This window comes from Prionailurus viverrinus, chromosome C2 (genome assembly GCF_022837055.1).
Source record: "Prionailurus viverrinus isolate Anna chromosome C2, UM_Priviv_1.0, whole genome shotgun sequence".
Taxonomy (NCBI): Eukaryota; Metazoa; Chordata; class Mammalia; order Carnivora; family Felidae; genus Prionailurus; species Prionailurus viverrinus.
Genome location: NC_062569.1, coordinates 90699835 through 90720022, shown reverse-complemented (window position 1 = coordinate 90720022; position 20188 = coordinate 90699835). Strand labels below are relative to the sequence as shown.

General features: G+C 53.8%; 1 protein-coding gene across 1 annotated transcript in view; it reads right to left on the bottom strand.

Annotated features, from left to right (window-relative positions):
- Positions 1 to 20188, bottom strand: part of ADCY5 (adenylate cyclase 5) — a 146712-nt gene that overhangs the window by 29788 nt on the left and 96736 nt on the right. Inside the window, exons 4-9 of the mRNA XM_047874109.1 lie at positions 11622 to 11733; positions 9870 to 9997; positions 7720 to 7878; positions 6710 to 6851; positions 4345 to 4485; positions 112 to 134 (exon numbers count right to left, since the gene is read on the bottom strand). Of these exons, the coding sequence (XP_047730065.1) occupies positions 112 to 134; positions 4345 to 4485; positions 6710 to 6851; positions 7720 to 7878; positions 9870 to 9997; positions 11622 to 11733 (705 nt within the window). The remainder of the gene's footprint in view (positions 1 to 111; positions 135 to 4344; positions 4486 to 6709; positions 6852 to 7719; positions 7879 to 9869; positions 9998 to 11621; positions 11734 to 20188) is intronic.

Here is a 20188-nt window from a genome sequence, read left to right as displayed (position 1 = left end):
AGGCTGTGTGGCCTCACTCCCCAAGCAATGCGGGGAAACTGAGCTGTAAGACGAATGTGGGCCTATCCCCCAGGCCAAGAGAGCAGGAATAAAGAAGGGCATGTTACTCACTTGTCCTTGGGGTCTTCAAAGCCCTAAAAAAGAGGGACAGAGAGAGAAGGAAAGAAGTATGAGAACAGAGAGGATGGAGAACTGAGGCTTCCAGAGGGACTGCGGGAAGGTTGCAGCTCATTTACTCTCTACGGCTCACCGAGGAGTCTGCACAGAGAGAGGACTGTCACCCAGGAGTTTGTCCTTCCTTCCCTCAGTGAATACAGCCAGGTTCTTCCTATGGGATACGCTCTGCTACGTGCTGGGGGCACACTGTGATTTCATGTCGCCCACTGGCAAAACTCACGTGTCTAAGCTCTTCCTGTCCCCACATCCAATTCCCCAACTCCGCTTGCCCCAGAGCCTGGGCTTGGTGGGTCCCTCTCAATTCTACCACTTACTCAGATGGAATAAGAGAAACCATTAAGTGACCACTGCCCCCACCCCAGCCTCACTGAGCACACAAAATCTGGGAATTCACATGTTTTGAGCTTAAGAAAGTTAAGCTCCAGTTACCTGTAACAGCTTTCCTAGCGTATGAGAACTAGCGTGTTCTTACAAAGCCAGGATTGGTTGGGGTGAGAAACCTGCGTTCCATGGGTTTGACTGCCGCTCACATACACAGGGCAGGGGTGAGTGTGAAGGTCCCTTACCGGTCTCCAAACTCAAATCCCTATTTATCTACGCAGTCCACAAAGGGACAGATGTGTCTCGGGGTGTGACCAGCTGTGGCAGAATGAAGGGTGGGTTCCCTAAAGTGGCAAAGGGGTGGAATCCAAGAGGTAGTGGAGAGGTATCAAGCAGCCCCAGGACTGTGTCAGGTAAGGCTCCAGTTGCCAGGGCAAGGACCGAGTGTGACCTGTGGTCTTTTGGGGCCCAGCATGGGGCACACTGCTGGGCAACATGGAGGTCAGTAAGCGCCAGGTGAACCCAAGGCCAAATGAACACACCTCTCTTTATGCACACTGCAGACAGTTTGAAAATGCAAAAAGCATTCATGAGCCAGAGTTGCCAGGAACTAAAACAGATGTGGGGTCCACACCACACCCCATGTTCTCTTTTCTACCCCCCCCCCCGCCAGTGGAGGGCCCCAGGGGCCTCGGCAGCCTCTAGTGGCACATCCAAGTGCCCAACTGTGGACCCCGAGCTCCTCCGAGGATGCCAGACCCTTCTTGTCCTCTGAGAACCATCGGGCCCTCTGTCCAGGCTGTAAGACCCGGTCCACTTCACCATCCCAGCCCCAGGCTGGAGGAGTTGGTGTTAGTCAAGTGGGTGCTCCGCCTAGGGAGCAGGCCCAAGCTGGGTGCCCCCCACGATCCCTCAGAGCACGAGCTTGAGTGGGAAGCACAGGGCCTGGACAGGCCAGCTCTCCGCAGAATATGGTGAGGTGCTGGCACTGAATTCCACCACGGGGGCCAGCAAGGATTTTACTCCGGGACTGAGGACAACCAGGCTGTACTATGCTTATGCAGGTCTCTGCAGTTCAGAAATCTACCCGACACGTTTTTAACAAACCTATTTCTGACCTTCCCCTATGCTCCTTTGGTCATTTACTGGGGTTGGCTGGGGACTGGGTCCGGTGGATGCCATGTTAGTGTGGAGAGCTCAGCACTGGGTTAGGGTGTCGGCAAAAGAACCTTGGCAAATGGTTGTTAAGAACACAGTCCCGCAGATGGGTTCAAGTCTCACGGTCTGCTTACTACTTCTAGAACAACGGTCCTCAGCCTGGCTAGGAGGACCCTCACATGGGTTCTGCCACAGCACCCAGCTCAGCTCAGGGGGTCCTGTGTGGTTCCCAATTCCAGTCCCTTGGCCCTAAAAGCAGGAACAGAGGCCACGGCCCCTCGGCTCATCCACACGGAGGTTCATACGCCCGCTTGGCAAGCTGCTCGTCTCCTCTGGGCACTCGGGCTCAGCCCGCTGCCCCCACAGAATGCAGAGCTTCCCTGGTTAGATGAGCAGATGCCCCTGCATGCCCTTCCTGTCAACCTTCTTATTAGTAAGTACCCTCAGGGACTTCACGACACTTGTGCCTAAGCACACACCAGAGCAGCTCGTCACTACGTTTTAAAAGCTGAGTAAAAGCCGAAACAAGATTTAAAGAAATAAGAGTGCTGCCTACAGGTTAGTACCTTTCTTAGTGTTCTCAGACACCGCTTAACCTAATCCTCCACCCCCACCATCGGTGGAAGTCAGGGTAGCATCTCTCCTTTTGAGCATCTTTACCAAAGGTTTCAGGCAAGTTTAACACCAGAAGTCAGTGGTGTGCCTGGCGGCTGGCAGAACTACCCCCTCAACAGCCTAGACACTCAGACTGGGCGGGCTGGGGGCTGGAACTGGTCCTTTGATGCCGGCCTCTGGCGACTCTGCCCAGCCAGGATGAGGGATGGGAGTCTCTTCTCCCAAAGGCTGCTGCAGAGGCGTCCCCAACCCTGTTCTTCCACACACCTTCCCATCCCTCTGTGCTGGCAAGGCAGCTGATGCCACGGAGGAGCCTGGCAGCCAGTCTCCCCCGAGACGGCCCTTACCCCAGTTACAGCCCTTCCGCTGATGGTTCCAAGGCTCCTGGTCCTAACAATGATTAATGCATCTGCTAAACCGGTGCTTATGCTCCAAACTGTCTCCTTTGGGACTCTGAAATAACTGAAGACTCTGCTTACACCAAGTATCTCCAAAGAAAAAAGCTTTCCAACAATTTTAAACAGAGAAAGCCCACCAGGCACCTTTCCTGCCTGCTTGTGGCTCTTCTTCCTCTCCTCTCCCCGCCTAGTCTCCTGCTCAGCTCTGTCCTCTCCCTCCTGTCTTTCTGCTCCTCTTCCCTCCCACCTGGATGAGAGCCTCCCTCTTTGCACCCAGCTCTCAGTGGCCCCACACTATGTTCACCCCCTCTGGACCCAGTCACGTGGATACAGAATCCACAGCAGATTATTAAAGGGCTAGGGTGAGAACAAAGAGGTCCACCGACTGCTCTTTGCCTTGAGGAGGGCCCCCCAGGGAGAGGGAATGTGGCCAGTGGCCTGGGCGGCACTGACCAGACCTGTGAAGTCCAAGTTCAAAGCCCTGGGGGAAGGCTGGGTCCCTCCCACTCTGTTCCCTCATAACCTTCATGTCCTGCAAGTTGCTTCTTGACTGTCAAAAACTAAAATAGAGGTCTTGACTCAATTCATTTTTTGATCTTACACATTTTCCTTGAACCTCTGTCATCTGCTATTTGCCAGTTAGCAAGCAGCCGAGTGGCTGGGTCCCCAGCCTGTCCCTGGCTCAGTCAGCTGACTCAGCTGGATTTTCATGGAGTTTATCTCTAGTCCCTGCTGCTGTAGCTAAAACCTGCTCCAACCTACAGACCCCAAATTGGGGATCCTACTGCTGGCGCGCCCCACCTCATTCTTCTACCCTGGCGCGTGCGTGTGCGCGCTCTCTGTCTGTCTGTCTGTCTCTCTCTCTCTCTCTCTCTCACACACACACACACACACACACACACACACACACACATACACACACACGGCTCCCCACACCCTGCTGCTTCACCCACCCCTCTCTCACGGTGGGCGACTCCCATGGGAACCAGGCTGCCTGTGAGCCAAGGAGTTTGTTCGGACATGGATGCCAAACTCTTTGATAAAAACAAAGGAAAACACTGCTGCCAGACCCTGATTTCTGTTACCCCTCTCCCTCTTCCTCTCACCCTCTGAATTCTTTGTCATCACTGACAGAACCCAGGCAGCACATCCTGAATTAGCCTGTTCTTGGTGTGTGTTTAGGGACAGTGGGGGGGGGGGCGGGGGGGTGTCTGTCCGCCAAGGCAGTTGGGGTCCCGTGTCCCCCACCCCTTCCATGGCCTCTGCTCACCCCACAGAGTGCCCCGCAGTGAGCAGGGGCACTTCTCAGCACAGAGGGCAGAGGGGACCATCACCTGGCACTTCACCAAAAAGTACTGAGATGGTCTCTGAGCAACTGAGCCAAAGGATGTGTTTTCAGCTGCCCAGGAAGGGCACCTGATAAGCTGGTGCCCACCAGACAGTGCCAACGGACCACTGGAGGCTTTGGTTGGACTCAGGGGCTGCTTCCAGCCTGTGGAACTCATGGAGAGAGCCCAGGGCCAGAAATCAGGCACTCTGGCTCCTAGTCCAAAGTGGATTCTGTGGCTCTCCAGGTGCCATCAGGCAACACAAGGGGCCTGACCCCATCCTCACACTCAAGGAAGGCCCTAGCCCTGGAGAGTACTGCCCACCCGCTGTTCCCCCCACTACTCACCATCCGCTTCATCTCCTTGGACACCTGGTTGCCCCCTAGGTGGTTGTAGAAGGGACGCTCAGCCCCCCAGTGGGGCGGGTTGTGCCCAATGGAGTTGGTTCTCTGGCGATTCATCTTGGCGATCATGGCCTTTTCTTCTTTCTGGGAGTGCCAAACACATGCATCAGTCTGTGGGCAGAGCCTACCAGGTGAGCCCAAGTGGGCAGTTTCTCATGGCTCCCAGGTGCCTGGCCAGGTAGGGGCTGAGGCAGGTGCCCCTCTCTTCTGTGCACATCCTGGAGCCTAGACATCTGCCAGGATCCTAGAGCTTACTGGAGAAAGCATCTTAAATCCCTCCAAATTCCCCAATATAGCCCTAGCTGGCTTAGGTGAGAGGTTGGTCTTATGAGAAAGCAAAGAGGCTTTCCCAATTGTCACTGGCATAGAATCCTCAGGGGTGGGCAGAGCTTGGGTCTGAGGCACTCAAGGTGAAGGAGGGAGAAGAAACCTAGGATTCCAATCCACTCAACTTATCCCAAACAACCATGTTCTGCCAGAGGGTGCAGTAAGACAGGCCCTGCTGCCCAGAAGGCAGCTCAGAGAGGTTTGGGTCACTAGAGCTTGAGATGCAAAGGCCGATAGACATTGTACAAATACACAAGCGGGGCCTCAGCTGGCTCCCCACGTGCCAACCATCATCTCTGTCTGTCCATCCATCCAATGGGCTCCAGTTGGAGGGCTGGAGAGGCCCTGGGGAGACCTGAGGCAGCCTTCCCCTCAACTCCCTCTCTGAGCCTGGGAAGGGAGCCCATCAGATCAGGGACACAGAGGGGAGGGGACACAGCCTGCTTCAGCTGACATTGCTCTGGATGCGGGGTGTCACTCATCCTTTCTGGACCGCTTGTCAAGAAGCTGGAAGAACACACCCCATAGAACCCAGGGTAGAAGGTAACAGCCCTCAGCCTGGGTGGGGCAGGAAGGTGGGGCTGAAGACCTCATCAACCTAGCAGAGGGGAGGGGGTGGGAGGAAGGTCTGGGAGGAGGTCAGTTCACTTGAACTATAGTCAAACAGTAAGCAAATGTTCAAAAATGTGACAAATAAGCCACCAGGTGCTCTCCCTAGAACGTATAAATCCTCCCATCCCTCTTCATGGTCTGTGGGGGGCCTGGCACAGCTCTCTGGAAGAGGCCCCACAGCCAGGACCTGTCTCCAGGGCTGCACTGCTGTGGCGGATGAGGTGCCCGTGTGATGTCCCTGTCAGGGTGGACGCCTGTCCCAAGGAGCCCTGTATCCCTTTAAAAATCAACCTCTGCTGTCACTCAACACTTTCTCTGAACTTTTCTCCCAGCTTAATTTTATCTTTAGTCTAATGTCTTTTTTTTAAATTTTTTTTAATGTTTATTTATTTTTGAGAGAGAGAGAGACAGACAGACAAACAGAGCATGAGCAGGGAAGGGGCCAGAGAGAGAGGGAGACACAGACTCTGAAGCAGGCTTCAGGCTCTGAGCTGTCCGCACAGAGCCCAACACGGGGCTTGAACTCATGAGCCATGAGATCATGACCTGAGCCAAAACCAAGAGTCAGACGCTTAAACGACTGAGGCACCCAGGCACCCCTAGTCTAACTTCTTAAGAAAGGAAGAGGGAAGATTTCTCTGTCAAAAGGTTCTGACCAACAGGTCAGTTCAATGGAAAGATTCATCAGTAAAAGGCATTTTAATCTAGGGAGAAATAGAAAATGTTCTCTTCATTCACTTTAAAAATTAAGAACATGGAACATGACACTATTAAAAATAGAATGCCAAAGTCTGCTAATAATTCAGTTTTATATTTGGGCAAGTGTGGGATGGGACAAAGTGAGGGGGAAGAAGGGGACTATAAGGTGAAAGAAGGAAAGAACAGAGGTCCTCTCGAGAAATAAAGGTCTGCAGGGACAGAGACCTATTGAGACGAAGAGATAGGGAGGGAACGAATCCACCTAGTTCACACAACAGACAAGGAGCAAGGCAGAGATGAAACCAATGTCTGGAGATACAGTAGATGACGGACAGACCTCCTAGTTGTTTTATTTCCACGCCCTGGCCTACTGCTATGTTGCTAACTGATTTGAGGCCTGTTGCATTTTTGCAACAGAAGCAAAATGAAAACATTCCCTCTTTGCTGTCAGCCGTCACAAGGCCTTTCTAACTCTCATGTCCTTCCGGAGATGCAGGAACCACGACCGTGTGAGGAATTCACGACTTGACTCAAGGGAAGAGTGAGAAGACAAGGAAGTGGCTGCCAAGAAACATTCCTCCCCAGAAGAAGAAGGCCAAGCAACCCCTGGAGCCCGCCCCCGCCCACCTGGCCCACCCGGTCCACCCAGCCCCTCAGCCCTTGGCCCGACCCGCTTCTGGGTGCAGCGCAGGATGAGGAAGGTCTCAATGCTGTGCTCCTTGAGGTAGGCGTTGCGCTCGCCCCCACAGCCTGGCTCCACCTCATAGTCACCATTCAGGTAGTTGAGCGTGGCCTTGGTGATGTGGATGCGCCTGCAGGTGGGGAGAGATGCAGGGAGAGCAGGGCAGAAAACATGACTTCAGAACTCCAGTCCCCATACAGAACCACACTGCAACCAACTTGGCCACAGTTCAAACCCCAGGGCCCGAACCCTGGCTCAGATGCTAAGCCCAACTTAGATCCCAGCCTCAACACACTGCATCTCTCCACTGTTCAAGGTAGACCCCTTCCCACCTGACCACACCACATCACATCTACGTTATGTCATCCTCATCACAGAATACATCATTAGTCTGTCAGGAGGACACAGTCTCAGTCTCACAGATCTCACAAACCCACTCAGAAGCCAGCAGTGGCTCTGGCTGAGTACACGACTGAGTCCAGATCCCCCAGCCTGGCACGAATGTTCTTTTAACACAGGCACTGTTTTTCCCACTGGTCCCTAAGCGGTCATGTGCTCTACTTCCATTCCTTGGAAATACCGTGTTTCCTATACCTGTGCCTATCCTCACTGTGGTCCCTCATCCTGGCCCTCTCTCCACTCCTACCTTCCTTACCTGCCCGAATCCCGCCCAGTCACCCTGGCCAGCTCACATCCTTTCCATCCTGGCCACCCCTGAAAATTACCCACAGTTCCTCCCTCCTCCAGAACTCTACCCCATCTATCACATCACACAACAAGTTGCCCTGTTTTGTGCAAATATCTTCTGGGTAAAGCCCGGGCAAAGGTTGAGAGGCTGCTCCCTACAACTTGCCATGGTGTGGTGCAAGTAATTTGTTAAGGAGAGGACCTTCTACTAAAATTCTGCCAACCCCATCCTGCCCACCCCCTGCCCCATGCCTCAGGACAGTCACCCTGAGTGGGGGTGGGTGGGAAGCGAAGTCTGGGCCCTCACTCACCCTGCCTTGCCTCCAGCTTCCATGTGGTTGGCCAGCGTGACGTCATTAGACCAGACGTCGAACTGCCACTTCCTGAGACCAAGGACACCGCAGTGTACTCGCCCGCTGTGAATTCCCACGCGCATGTTCACGTTCACCCCAGTCACCTCCCGGACCAACCTGGGGATGGAGCAGGGGTAAGGCTGGGAGAGGGTCGGGGGCCAGGCACACAGAGTGGGGGCGGGGCTGGAAGGCACGGGGTCGGGGGTGTGACAGAAGGTGCAGGGGTCAAAGAGTCATTTCTCTCTGGTCCAGCCCCAATTCAGAGTCTGAGACTGTTCCACCCGACGGGCACTGCACCGGCTGGGCCCTGGTGCTCAGGTGCTGTAAGAAGTGAGGCGTTGCTTCCCGGCATGGCCACAAGGGGGCACAGCGCCTCACACTACAACCCAGGATTCGCTGCTTCCCCGCTAAGGTAACTAAGGTTCTCTTTGCTACCCTCAAGTCAATTCAGCTGTGTTCCGCATATTAGTGCCCGACCGAGACAGGGAAGTTATAGCCGCTTCAAACCCCCTTCATAGAATACTCGGATCTGTCCACATTGCTGCTGCTTCTTGGACGTTAGCAGGATAACGGAGAAAGGTGGTTAACTATTTCAAGAGAGGACACATGTCCTGCTCAGGAGAGAAGGGGAGCCTGAGCAGGTGCAGGGGACCAGGGATGTTCCATGTGCTGGAAGACAGCACCAGTCCCCACCGCGGTGGCACATGCACCACACCCTGGGGCGCGGGGGCCTCTAGTAGATGGGTGGGCCCTCTGCAGGATGGAGAGTGTGATGGAAGCTATATTGCTCTGGGTATATGTCTGAGGTGCAGGGTCTGCAGAAGAGGGTACAGGTGCTTGGGGGGGGGAGGGGGTACACGGTGTGTACTCTTTAGGGACCTGGATACTCTCTGATACCCTGGGATAGATCTACTCAGCCAGCTGTGGGACCAGCAGTCTGACCTGGCCTAGAGGGCAGGACCATCATGTGGACACTTGCCCTCCTCACCACCTCACCGGCAAGAGGCTGATGCCTGACACAGGAAAGACTGATGTCATTCATCATTGCTCTTGTCTTGGGATACCTCGGCTGTGGCTGCGCCTTCCATCCACAGTGCCTCTGGCCCCTTGCTTAGGTTGATAACATCTCATTCCGCCTTTCTGTCTTAACTCTGGGGCCACTTCCTACATGAAGCCTCTCTTGGTCTTCCCAATGGAAACAACTGACCCTTCCTGGACCCTCCCATCTCGATTTGCCTCTCCCACCTGGTGGCGTCTGCTCAGCATGCCTGGTATCACAGTGGCGGGAGTCCCAGGCTCTCCCTCAATAGACTCCGTGCTTCCAGGCAAGGGAGGGAAGCACTGGCTAGCCCAAGCATGCAGGGGCAGTCAGTAAACACTGCAGAAAGGAACTCCACCAAACCGAATGGACCCTGCCACCTTCCTGGACAGCTACTCTGACTTCTGACCTTGTCCACTGTGGCTTTTCCTTTGCCCCTCCCTGGCTACTTCTGAACCTCGAAATTCCTGAGCCTAAGCTTGGATTACCCATACCTTTTCATGACTGGACCCCCTTCTCTGGCCAGCAGTGACCAAGAATTGGCCAAAGATGTTTTTTGCTATTGCTCCCAGGAAGGACGGGACACCTGTTTGCATCCACTTGCCCTGTTGTGTTACCCTGGGGAGCTGTTTAATCCCTGTGAGTCCAACCTTACTCATCTGGAAAGAAATGGGACCAATGGGCTCTGCCCCTGGCTGGGTAGTCGTGGGACCTAAGAGACTAGGGTGCAATGCATAGGACCAGCACGACAGCCACCTGGTCCTCCTCTCTTGCAGAGGTGAGGCCACATCTCCCGCTACCCTGGAGTCTGCAAACCCCTCCCCTCCTAGAGGACATGTTCCCCTGGGAAAAGCTTCCTAGACTGCTGTGGATAGAAGTTGCCCAGGAGAAGGCTCAAAGTCTAGAGGTGCAAATCAGCCCTCCAGCATGGCCACGGGGTCTTGGGAGACAGCTTTGCCCCAGTTTCCCTGCCTCCATTAGTTCCACCTGGAGGCTAGACTGGTCAGTTACTCAGGCTGTGGGACAGCACCCCCACAGATGGACAGTCCCCCCGCAGACTGGCACTTACGAGATGGCCTCAATCATGTCCATGCCCATCTCCACGCAGCAGTGAGCGTGGTCAGCCCTCGCTTCAGGCAGCCCAGAGACACAGTAATAACAATCCCCCAGGATCTTAATACGTAAACAGTGATTCTCCTGGAAAGCAAATTAATTTTAAAAATTAAAAATAGTAGGAAAGAGAAGTGGGAGGGAAAGAAACGGGAAGCAAACAGATTCACCCCATGCCTGGAATAACTTGCCTTTTAGGGCAGTGAGCACAGACCCAGTGCCGGCAGATGCATGGCCCCGGCCCCAGGACAGGCTTATCGGGACTGGAGGGCGGCGGCGGGGGTGGGGGGGGGGGGGGGGCGGGGAGCGGTGGAGGACAGGCTGAGCAGCCCTCACAGAGGCATTCCAGCCTCCCCAGGCTCAGGAACTCACTTTTATGGTCACTGCTGAGACCCAAGAAGAATGCAGTTGGTCTGATGAGGGAGCAAATAGGGCAGACTCATCAGAGTGAGGAAGGTCCCAAGTTGAGAGCCAGCCCCTGGTTCTACTGCCAGGACCCAGAGAACACTCTGACTCTTGGCCTAAGGTTCTACGGACAGTTTGCTGATTCTCCTTCTTTTATAACAAGACTGAAGCAGAAATGAGACCTAACCAAAGCTCATCTGACCCTCAGCCTGAGACTTATACCAAAAAGAATGCTGCTAAACCAGCAAGCACATGAGCGCTAAGATACCCACAGAGCTGAAGCACCCTCCCACTGCTGCTCCTGAACAGAGGAACTGGCAGGGTCACCCGACAGTCAGGGTGACCCATGACTAGGGTTGGGATGGGATGTCGTTAGTCACTAATTCTCCAAATCTGGCCCCTAGAAGTTACTCCATGAAGCGGGATGCTAGGACACACCAGTCCGTGTGGCCTGGACTCTCATTTAAGGCCCCCCCAAAACCCAAGGGCCCAGCATACACCCACTCGCCCCACCCACGTTCAGTGATAGAAACAACCAGTGAGGTGTGAGACCCGCCATCTAATGCCCTTGGCGGCCCTGCTGCCGCCTCTGACCAGCACTGGCCTCTCATCAATGATCTGGTCTGGTGTCCTGAGAGGGCAAAAGGGAACGTGTCCACATGTCGGTGATACCGCAGCAAGCAGCCCCTGACGTGCAAGGACTCTACAAAGGTCCAGAGCATCACTCAAAGACACGAAAGCTGGGAAAGGATGACAGTGTCAGCAAGAGCCTAACGAACGAACGCACAGTTTACCACTCCAGGCCCCGGGTGCTACTTCCAATTTGCCAAACAGTGCAGCATCCTCTTTCCGGAAGCCTCTAGGGGGTGGCACGTAGTTGTCTGCAGGCCAGTTGCGAGTCAGACTCATTCTCCTATCACTGGCCAACCTCATCAAGAAAATGGCTCTATGGCACCTAATTTGCCGACCAAACAGAAATTCCTCAGGGGCCTGGGCAGTGTTACCTGCGGGCCTTGCCACACCCCCCTCCTCAGATGGAGGGCTCGCCCACTTGCCCCCACCGTGACCAGTGACAGTGTAAAAGTAAGGTGTGAGGATACGCAGCCACAGCCCGTGCAACCCCTCTGCCCCTCCCCAGTTCTCAACAGTGGACTCTGCCCAGCAGGGCACACGCTGGCACAGTGCCTGTCCCTGGGGTTCAGCGAGTCCTTGGCCACAGCACTCTCCCTCAGGCAGCCCAGATGGAGCCACCCTCTGGCTCCAGCACAGGCCCTTGGGTGCTGAGGACAGCAGGCAGGAGACTCACCGCAGCCAGCTTGTCGAAGCGGGCGAAGAGCTCATTGAGGGTCATGACTAGCTCCTGGGCAGTGCACTGGGACGCCAGGCTGGTGAAGCCCTCGATGTCAGCAAACAGGATGCTGGGGAGACAGGTGGAGGAAGACCCCCATGAGAGAGGGAGTTCAGGGGCACACAGCCAGGGCCACCCTCTGCCTTAGGAGAGCTGTTGGCCAGAAAGAGTCCAGGTGCAGGCAGGGGCAGGCGAGGGGCTCCAAATGGCTGCTGGGGTGCAGATCAAGAGCCCTGGCACCAGAGAGTTGAGGATGCTGGCCTCTCCATGCTGGCCGGGAGATATGCTAGAGTCCTGCTTCCTGTGCTCTAATTGTGCCCTCACTCCCACCCAGGAGGAAAGATGGGACAGAGGCATATGAAGTCTGGGAGTATGCATCTGCCTGAGTTACCAAAGTCAGGGGCCTGCCCCCCTCCCCCAGTTCTGTCACCTCTTGGGCCTGCCCTGTTTAACTCCTCAGCAAACCCCTCAAGGTAACTGGGGCCTTTGATTCATCTGCTTGGAAAGTGTTTCAGGCCTAAAGGGCAGCCATATTAAGGTCTCACCTCTCCATCCTACAGATAGGGTTTTAGACCCCAAGCCCTCCATCCCAAGGGAGTCCTCTAGAAGCGACAGACTAAAGCGGCCTAGGGGAAAGAGACAGAGAGGAAGACACAGCCAGGAAGCTTCTCTGGAAGCCTCCAAATCATCCCTGCCAGCAACTTCAGCCTCATCCCCAGGCACGTAGTCAAATGTACCAGCCGTTCCCCGCAGTGTGCATTGTGGATCTTCTATCTGTTTCTCTGGCTTTTGTTCAGGAGACTGAAAACGTCTTCCTTTTCTCCCACAGCACACTGCCAGAGGTGAGTCCTCAGGGCTGGAATGTGTAAGAGCCCCGAGAGTTGTTTTCTTTCCCCCCGGATGGACACAAAAATGTAATCACTCTCAGGTACTGAGATGGTCCCGGTGGCCCGGCTCATGGCTGGGAGTTTCCAAACTGTCTTCTCACCAAGTCCTCCAGGCAGCCCCAAAGCCAAGGCTTGGTGTCTTCTCACAAATGAGGAGGCTGCGCCTCCGGGAAGAAGCTGCAGACAGCAGTGCGGTGGGCTCCTTCACCCAGGCCCGCGTTCTCCCCACCGCACCGCAAGGCTCTGAGGCACCTGACTCTTCCTTTTTCAAATGAAGAGCGTAGAACTAAACAGATTTTGTCATTTTATTTGGAAAATGTGTGTTGGTAAATTAAGCTTGTCTTTCTATCCTGATGCTTGATCTCTGGGGCCTTATTGACCCTGGGGAGCCTGTCTCTCCCAGGCTAGCCTTTCTTGGAGATAAGTCAAAACTCACGCTGGGGTCAGAGCCTGGCACCCCAACCAGGCTCTCACACCCGGGCCACTACTCCCCTGCCCTAATCACCCCAGGGACAAGTACCGGACCCGAGATAGTCCCTCTACTCCAGAGCCTGATGAAATTATTCAAACTAGCCCATCCCAAACCTGCTTATCCTGCCTCACCCATTCCTTTCCGCAGAAACCCCAATAAATGCTCTCGTCCACGGTGCTCTCTCACCCTGCCTCCCGATCCTCCACAGCTCTTCTGCACATGGCCCCCATGGTGTGTGCTATGCTCCCTTCTCTTGGGATGAATAACAAACGATCTTTTCAATGGCAGCTGCCTCCTGATCTATTTGCCTTTGTACACCTGGATAATAATAAAACCTACCTTTTAAAACAGCTGGACACTGTTCTGAGCACTTTGTGTGCATTAACTCACTTAAACATCATGACCATCCTATGAGGTTAGTATCTTCCTTTTACAGGTGAGAAAACAGACACAGAGAGATTGAGTCACTTGCCCATGGCAACCTGGCCAGGCTGTTGGCCCCACAGCCAACTTAAACCAATAAAAGCATAATTCAGTGGTCTGGCATTGTATATGGGGCAGAGAGGGGCAGAGGGGCACTGCGGGTAGGCAAGTCCAGGACTCCATCAAGAGGGGGCAGTTAGCAGCTGCTTGCCAGCTCACACGAGGTAAGGTGGAAGCAGAGACGAGCCAAATGGGGGGAAAGAAGAAAAGCTGAGGAGAAAGAAGAGGAACGGAGAGGAGATACACTGCTCCATCAGGCCACAGGACTAAGGACAGCAGACAGACTGCTTCTGAGTGGACAGCTATGCAGGCAGGGGCTCAGGAGATGCAAAGGATTTGGGGTCTCCATCAGGCTTTGATCCCTGGGGTCTGACGGGCAGATGGGCTCAGCACCCTGCCCAGAGGGAGTGCATGGTGTCTGCATGTGGGGTAAGAGGAGCAGGTGAGGGGAGGCCGCTATGCTCCAGATGCTGATCTCAGGCCCTAACTAGGTGCAGCCCCCTCCCCACCCACCTGCTGCTTCTCCAGCTCTCAGTCTCTTAGGCAACTGCCCCACTCCATTCAAGAACAAGGGAACCGGCTCTCTCAGTCTATGTGAAAGCACCATCACATAGTTGCTCTGGAAATTCTTTAACTCTCAAGACACCAAAGCCAATTGAGGTTGGGATCAAGACCTGTTGCTCCAGAGTTAAGAAACATATGCATTCAGCTCAAGTCAGTTTTTCAAATGCAAAGCCAGGAGATACCAGGCCCAGCGGCAGCTCCATGCAGAGAAAAGCTATGGAGCAGACGCCTGGCCTCGGGGGCTGATGAGACCCCCACAGCAGGAAGAGAAAAACATCCCTGAACCCGAACCGAACCCAGCAAGGCAGGATGACTACTACTAGGGTCAGGTAACCCACAGCACCAGGCCAAAAAGAGGAGTGGAGGGAGAGAATGGGCTGCGCCTAGAATCAGGAGTGTGGACCAGGGGTTCAGAGGGCGAGTACAGGATCCATCAAGAGGGGGCACACTCTGTAGCTGTGACCCCCACACCTGCGGAGCTTACCTAGCTACTCAGGAGGGACACTCTGGCAGGGCTGGCCGTGGGCAGGCCTGCCATCGTTCTCCTTCTCCATAGGGGACCTTGCTGGGCCTTAGAGCACTGTCCTCCACAGCTGCTCACATCCTGCTGGACCAGTGGGCCTTAGACTTGGTGTCTGTTAGAAACACCAGGCACTTTCACAGGAGTGGTCCCTGAGCCCCACCCCCAGAGATTCTGGCTTAATTAGCCTGAGGTGGGGCTCTGCTCTTGATGGATTCTGTTCCGTTTTGTTTTATTTTAAGCTTCCCCGGTGATTCTAACATACAGCTACGGTTGAGAGCCACTGCACTAGTTTAAATGTCACTTCAAGGAGACCTTCATCACCCTATGTGAATCTATAACCCCTCCCATGTCTGTCTCCCTTCCCTGCTGTATTTTTCTGCACTGTACATTTCACTATTTAATATATTATTGCGGGTGTTTTTGTTATTATTATGCTCCTGTCTCTCTCTGTCCTCGCTAGAATGCAAAGTCCTTGAGGGAGGGATTTTGGCCTCGTCCATTCACTGCCACATCTCAGCTACCAGCACGACGTCTGGCACATGGAATAAATGTTCAGTAAAATTCACAACTGGATAACCCTCTGACTGAGGACGGGTCACATCCCCCTCGCCCTCTGCCTTATTCCCCACCCTCCCCCCCCCCCCCGCCCCACCCTGCACAATGCCCAGCCCGCAGCAGCTGCCTCTATTAGTCTCCTGCCATAGCAAAGTACTACAAGCTGCGTGGCTTGAAACAACAGAAATGTGTTCTCTCACAGTTCTGGAGGCTAGAGGTCGGAAATCCAGCTGTCACCCGGGCCGTCCTCCCTCTGAGACTCTGGGTAGGACCCTTCCTCGCCTCTTCCTACTTGCTGGTGGTGGCTGCCCACCCTCGGTATTCTGGGACTCAGGAGCTCTGTCACTCCAGTCTCTGCCTCTGTCCTCACACAGCGCTGTCCCTGTGTATCTGTGTCTTCGTCTTCTTTTAAGGACACCACTTATATTGGATTAGGGGCTCACCCTACACTAGCATCCTAATCTGATTTCATCTGCAAGGACCCTATATCCAAATAAGGCCACATTCACAGGGACCAGGGGTTAGGACTCCAACATATTTTGTAGGGAGACACAGTTCAACCCATAACAGTGCCTAATATAGGTTTGTTGAATGGAAGAGAATATGCACAGTTTGAAAGCAAGCAAGAGGCAAGGCCAGCAATTCCAACAGTTCTTCCTTCGACCCCATGGGGCCTCTTGGGATCCCAAGAAGGTTGCCTGAGACAGGAGCCTGTGGAGCCCAGGGCCTGGCATCAGCAGACACCACAACGACATCCACGGGATAAATGGTAGAATGGTTGCAGAGGCCATGAGCAGCTTCCTGGTTAATGCCAGGAGGTGTCGGAAACAACATCGACCACGCCAGTGTGTGAGGGGCCTGCAGGTGGCTGAGAAAGCCAGAGCCTCCCTCCAGACTGCTGGGATCTACTCTTTGTGGCCCCCCCCACCCCCACTGCCGCCGCCGCCTGGGGCTTTCAACAGACACTGAGGAGTCAGAGAAGGTAGGTTGCTGGCTGGCTGACGAGTGGGTGGTGAGCCAGCCTGCTGGAGAGGAGAGGCTCAGAGCAGGCTCCTCACTTGTGCAGAGGTTTGGACAGGGTCTCTGAGGTCCCAGCTCTGAACATTTATGGAAATTCTGCCACCTCCACGTTCCCCCCACCTCCTGTCAAAGGCAAAGTCACCCTCCTCTGCTGCCTTGGGGGAGGCTTCTACTCAGCGGCTGTCACTCTGGAAGCTCCTCTGTTTTTGAGGTTGACCCAACTGCAGACTTCTCCTGGCCGAGGTTTCCTGATGTGCTCCTTGGTAATCCTCAGGGCCATTGTACAGCCATGCCAGGCCCAGACCTGCAGTCCGGTGTTCGTTCATTGATCAGCTCCCACTTGAGAGCTCATCTCGGCAACGCAATCAGGTCCTGGCAGTGGGCACGCGGAAGCAGGGTCGGCCGGCCCTGGCAATGCACTCCTCCCTAATTGCCTGCCATCCATCACTCGTGGTTGCCCGCCTCCTACTCCAGAGGCAAGAGCAGGCAGGCACTTCAGCCCAATTACCACAATAGGTCCTTCAGTGTTCCGTCGCAGCTCGGCTCAGCTTTTCCACACGTATTTGTGGGTAAGCACATTTCCTCACCGTTGCTCCCTCTTGCACCAACAGGTGCTGTGGCCTGATGAAGATGTTGGAGTCTGACCCCGCTCCCGAACAGAAGCCACTCCAGGGAGCGCGTGGGATGCCTAGATGCCGAGTTCTCGTGGTGGTCTGGGCGGGAGGCCATGCCCAGGACCTGCTGCTCTGATCTGCAGTCCTCGGCCCTGCGTGCAGAGGGGGCTCAAGAGATGCTAGAGGCAAACCGTCTGTTGAATTGGGCCCAGGAAAGGTCATCGGGTAGGGGCAGGAAGGGGGTATGGCCAGGTCTCAGCCCAAATCCCAGGATGTTGGGCCCAGCGGGGGCTAAAGGTCTTAGGGAAGCAGGGCAAGAAGTGCTGTATGGGCCCCAGCAGCGTAGCCTGAGAAGGCCCAGCCACAGGCCAGGGGTCCCACTTGCTGCGGCATGCCTCCCACTTGCTTCAAGCCATACAACCTGGGGAGCCTCTCAGGTCCACACCCCTTGTAAGATAGAAGAGGAGTGATGGGTCACTCGCAAGCATTAGGTGAGCAGCACGGTCAGTGTTGTGTGGTCATATCAATATCTGGCTGAGAATGGATGCCAGGTGACTGGGCATTTTCCAAGGGGTGGTGCAAAAACAATTAGAGCGGGGTATGTGGACCATGCCCTATCTGAGGGACAGGCTGGGAGAGGCAGAGGGGGAAGGCCAATGAGAGAATGCTGAACACAACGGATGTCTGCACAGACTCCACCAGCAGGGCAATCCACCCGGGGACAGCCATGCCTTCTCCACTCTCACGGAAATGGACCCCTTCCTTCAGAACCTGGAAGGGCCCCAAGACTGGCCTGACTATCAGGATTGGTTCCAGAGGGTCTGGGGTCGATCTACGCCCTGGAATCCATGTTGCCAGCCTCAGGATCCCCTGCAGACCCCATTCCATCCCCTGAGCCCTTGATCTTGTTTCTGCCCACCAAATCCTACAGCCACCACCCAGACAATGGACTTTGTGTTCACAAAGCCTTGCAAGAGCTGGGGAAATGTATCTCAAAAGAGAAGCCCATGAGGGGGAGGGGACTGCACCAAGACCGAGCAGTAGTCAGTGACCTCTCAGTGATGAGAATGTGGTGCTTTCTATTGTCTTCTTATATTGTTGATTCCTAATTTGTCTACAAAGAACATACATCCTCATATAATAAAAGAGGTTGAAAACAAATCATATTTTTCTAGGATCTCATTCTAACCCTTCCGTCTTCATGATATCTTCCCTGATATCTTTCTTGCTCTGATTTCTTACAAGAATCAGAATTTCACAGACATAGCCTGACACATTCAACAGGTTAGTGCTTCTTCAGCCTAACTTATCTCCCTTCCTACCTACCCCAGGGCCCCCAATTTTGAGTCCAAAGAGCTAAAATAATAAGTCCTTGCTGGCCACTGGCTCCTTTGCCCACTGATCCCCATTCTGTGTCCAAGGACAAACTTAGGCCTCTTGTGAGACCCAATTCCATGCGAGGAAGTGACGAGACTAGAGCCCTTATACACTGCTGGTGGAAAGGTCAGAGGGTGAACCACTATGGAAAACAGTATGGACTTATTTAAAAAAATTAAAAATAGGGGACACCTGGGTGGCTCTGTGAGTTAAGGGTCCGGCTCTTCATTTGGGCTCAGGTCATGATCTCACAGCTGTGAGATCTAGCCCCTTGTCAGGCTCCAAGCTGGGCATGGAGCCTGCTTAAGATTCATATTCTCATATTCTCTCATTCTCTCTCTCTCCCCCCTTCTCCTTACCCCTTTCCCTCTGGCCCTCCCCAACTTGTGCTCGCTCTCTCTCTCAAAAAAAAATTAAAAATGGGATTACATGCCATATGATACAGAAATTTCACTTCTAGATATATACCCAAAAGAACTGAAAGCAGGGACTCAAGAAGGTATTTGCACACCCATAGCACCATTATTCACAACAGCCAAAAGGTTGAAGCAACCCAAGTGTCCATCAACAAATGAATGGATAAACGAAATGTGGCACCTACATGCAATGGAATATCATTTAGCCTTAAAAAGGATGGAGAATCTGGGGTGCCTGGTGGCTCAGTCAGTTAAGTGTCCGACTTGGGCTCAGGTCATGATCTCATGTTCTGTGGGTTCAAGCACCGTGTCAGGCTCTGTGCTGACAGCTCAGAGCCTGGCGCCTGCTTCAGATTGTGTGTTTCCCTCTCTCTCTGCCCCTCCCTTGCTTGCACTCTTTCTCTCAAAAATAAAATAAACATTAAAAAATTAAAACAAAAAAGAATGGAAAGTCTGACACATGCTACAACATGCATGAACCTTGAATATGCTATGCTGAGTGACATAAGCCTGTCATAGAAGAACAGATACTCTATGATCCCACTTAAATAAGGTACCCACAGAAGCCAAATTAATAGGCAGAAAGTAGAATGGTGTTTGTCAGGGGCCAGGTGAGGGAGGTATGGGGAGCTATTAACAGGTACAGAGTTTCAGTTTTGCAAGATGAAAAAAAGTTCTGGAGATGGATAGTGGTGGTGGTTTGCACCACAACGTGAATGGTTAAAATGGTCAGTTTTATACTATGTATATTTTACCACAAGTAAAATAATTAATTATTTAGTTAGTTAATTGAAGAGATAAGACCCAGCCCCAGTGGCTTCCTCCATGGGGCCAGCTGCATTCTGAGGCTGCTGTCCTCATGGCACTGGGCTCGGCCCGGCCTCACTGGCGAGGCCCAGATACTCCCTGAGGGGCAAGCGTGGTATCTTTTCTGTCTACTCTTAGTCACGCCTGGCAAAGAGTGGCAGCACAATAAATGTGGAATGAATGAGATAATAATATAAAGGCCACCTCTGTCTGTAACTGGTATAACGTAGAGCTCAGAATACTTTTCTTAATATCAGGTTGGAGACAGGAATGCCAGGTGTTTACAGAACCATCCCTCATGTGGTCGGATGCCGGGAATATGACTGGAGGTAAACATTTTCCCTCTCTGCCCACAGGGTGCACAATCCACCCACAGGTATCTGAGCATCACGGACGTTGTCGTGAGGCCATTACAATTCACAGCCATGCTGCAGCTGAGCCAGACACCAGAACGACCTGGGGAACGCAGCCAAGTCCTTGAAGGAGACGGGAGAGGAGATGATAACCTTAAAAGGGGGAGGTTCAGGAGAGCCTGAGGGGAGAAGGGAAAGGAGGGGAAGTGAGTGAGAAGAGGGCAATCTTCCCCACACCACCCCCCAACACACACAACCCTGCTGTGCAGGGATTGGCATTACCTCAATTTCACCCCTGGGTTAGCAGCTCTTCCGGCCAGGCCCGTGAGAATGAGGCTGTGATTCGAGCCAATGAGCCAAGACCCCCACACTTCATCCAGGACCCCTCCCAAGGTCCAAACAGACGAGGCCAGGTGAGGAGTGTGTTACCTCAGCTGAGGACCAGTGCCCCGGG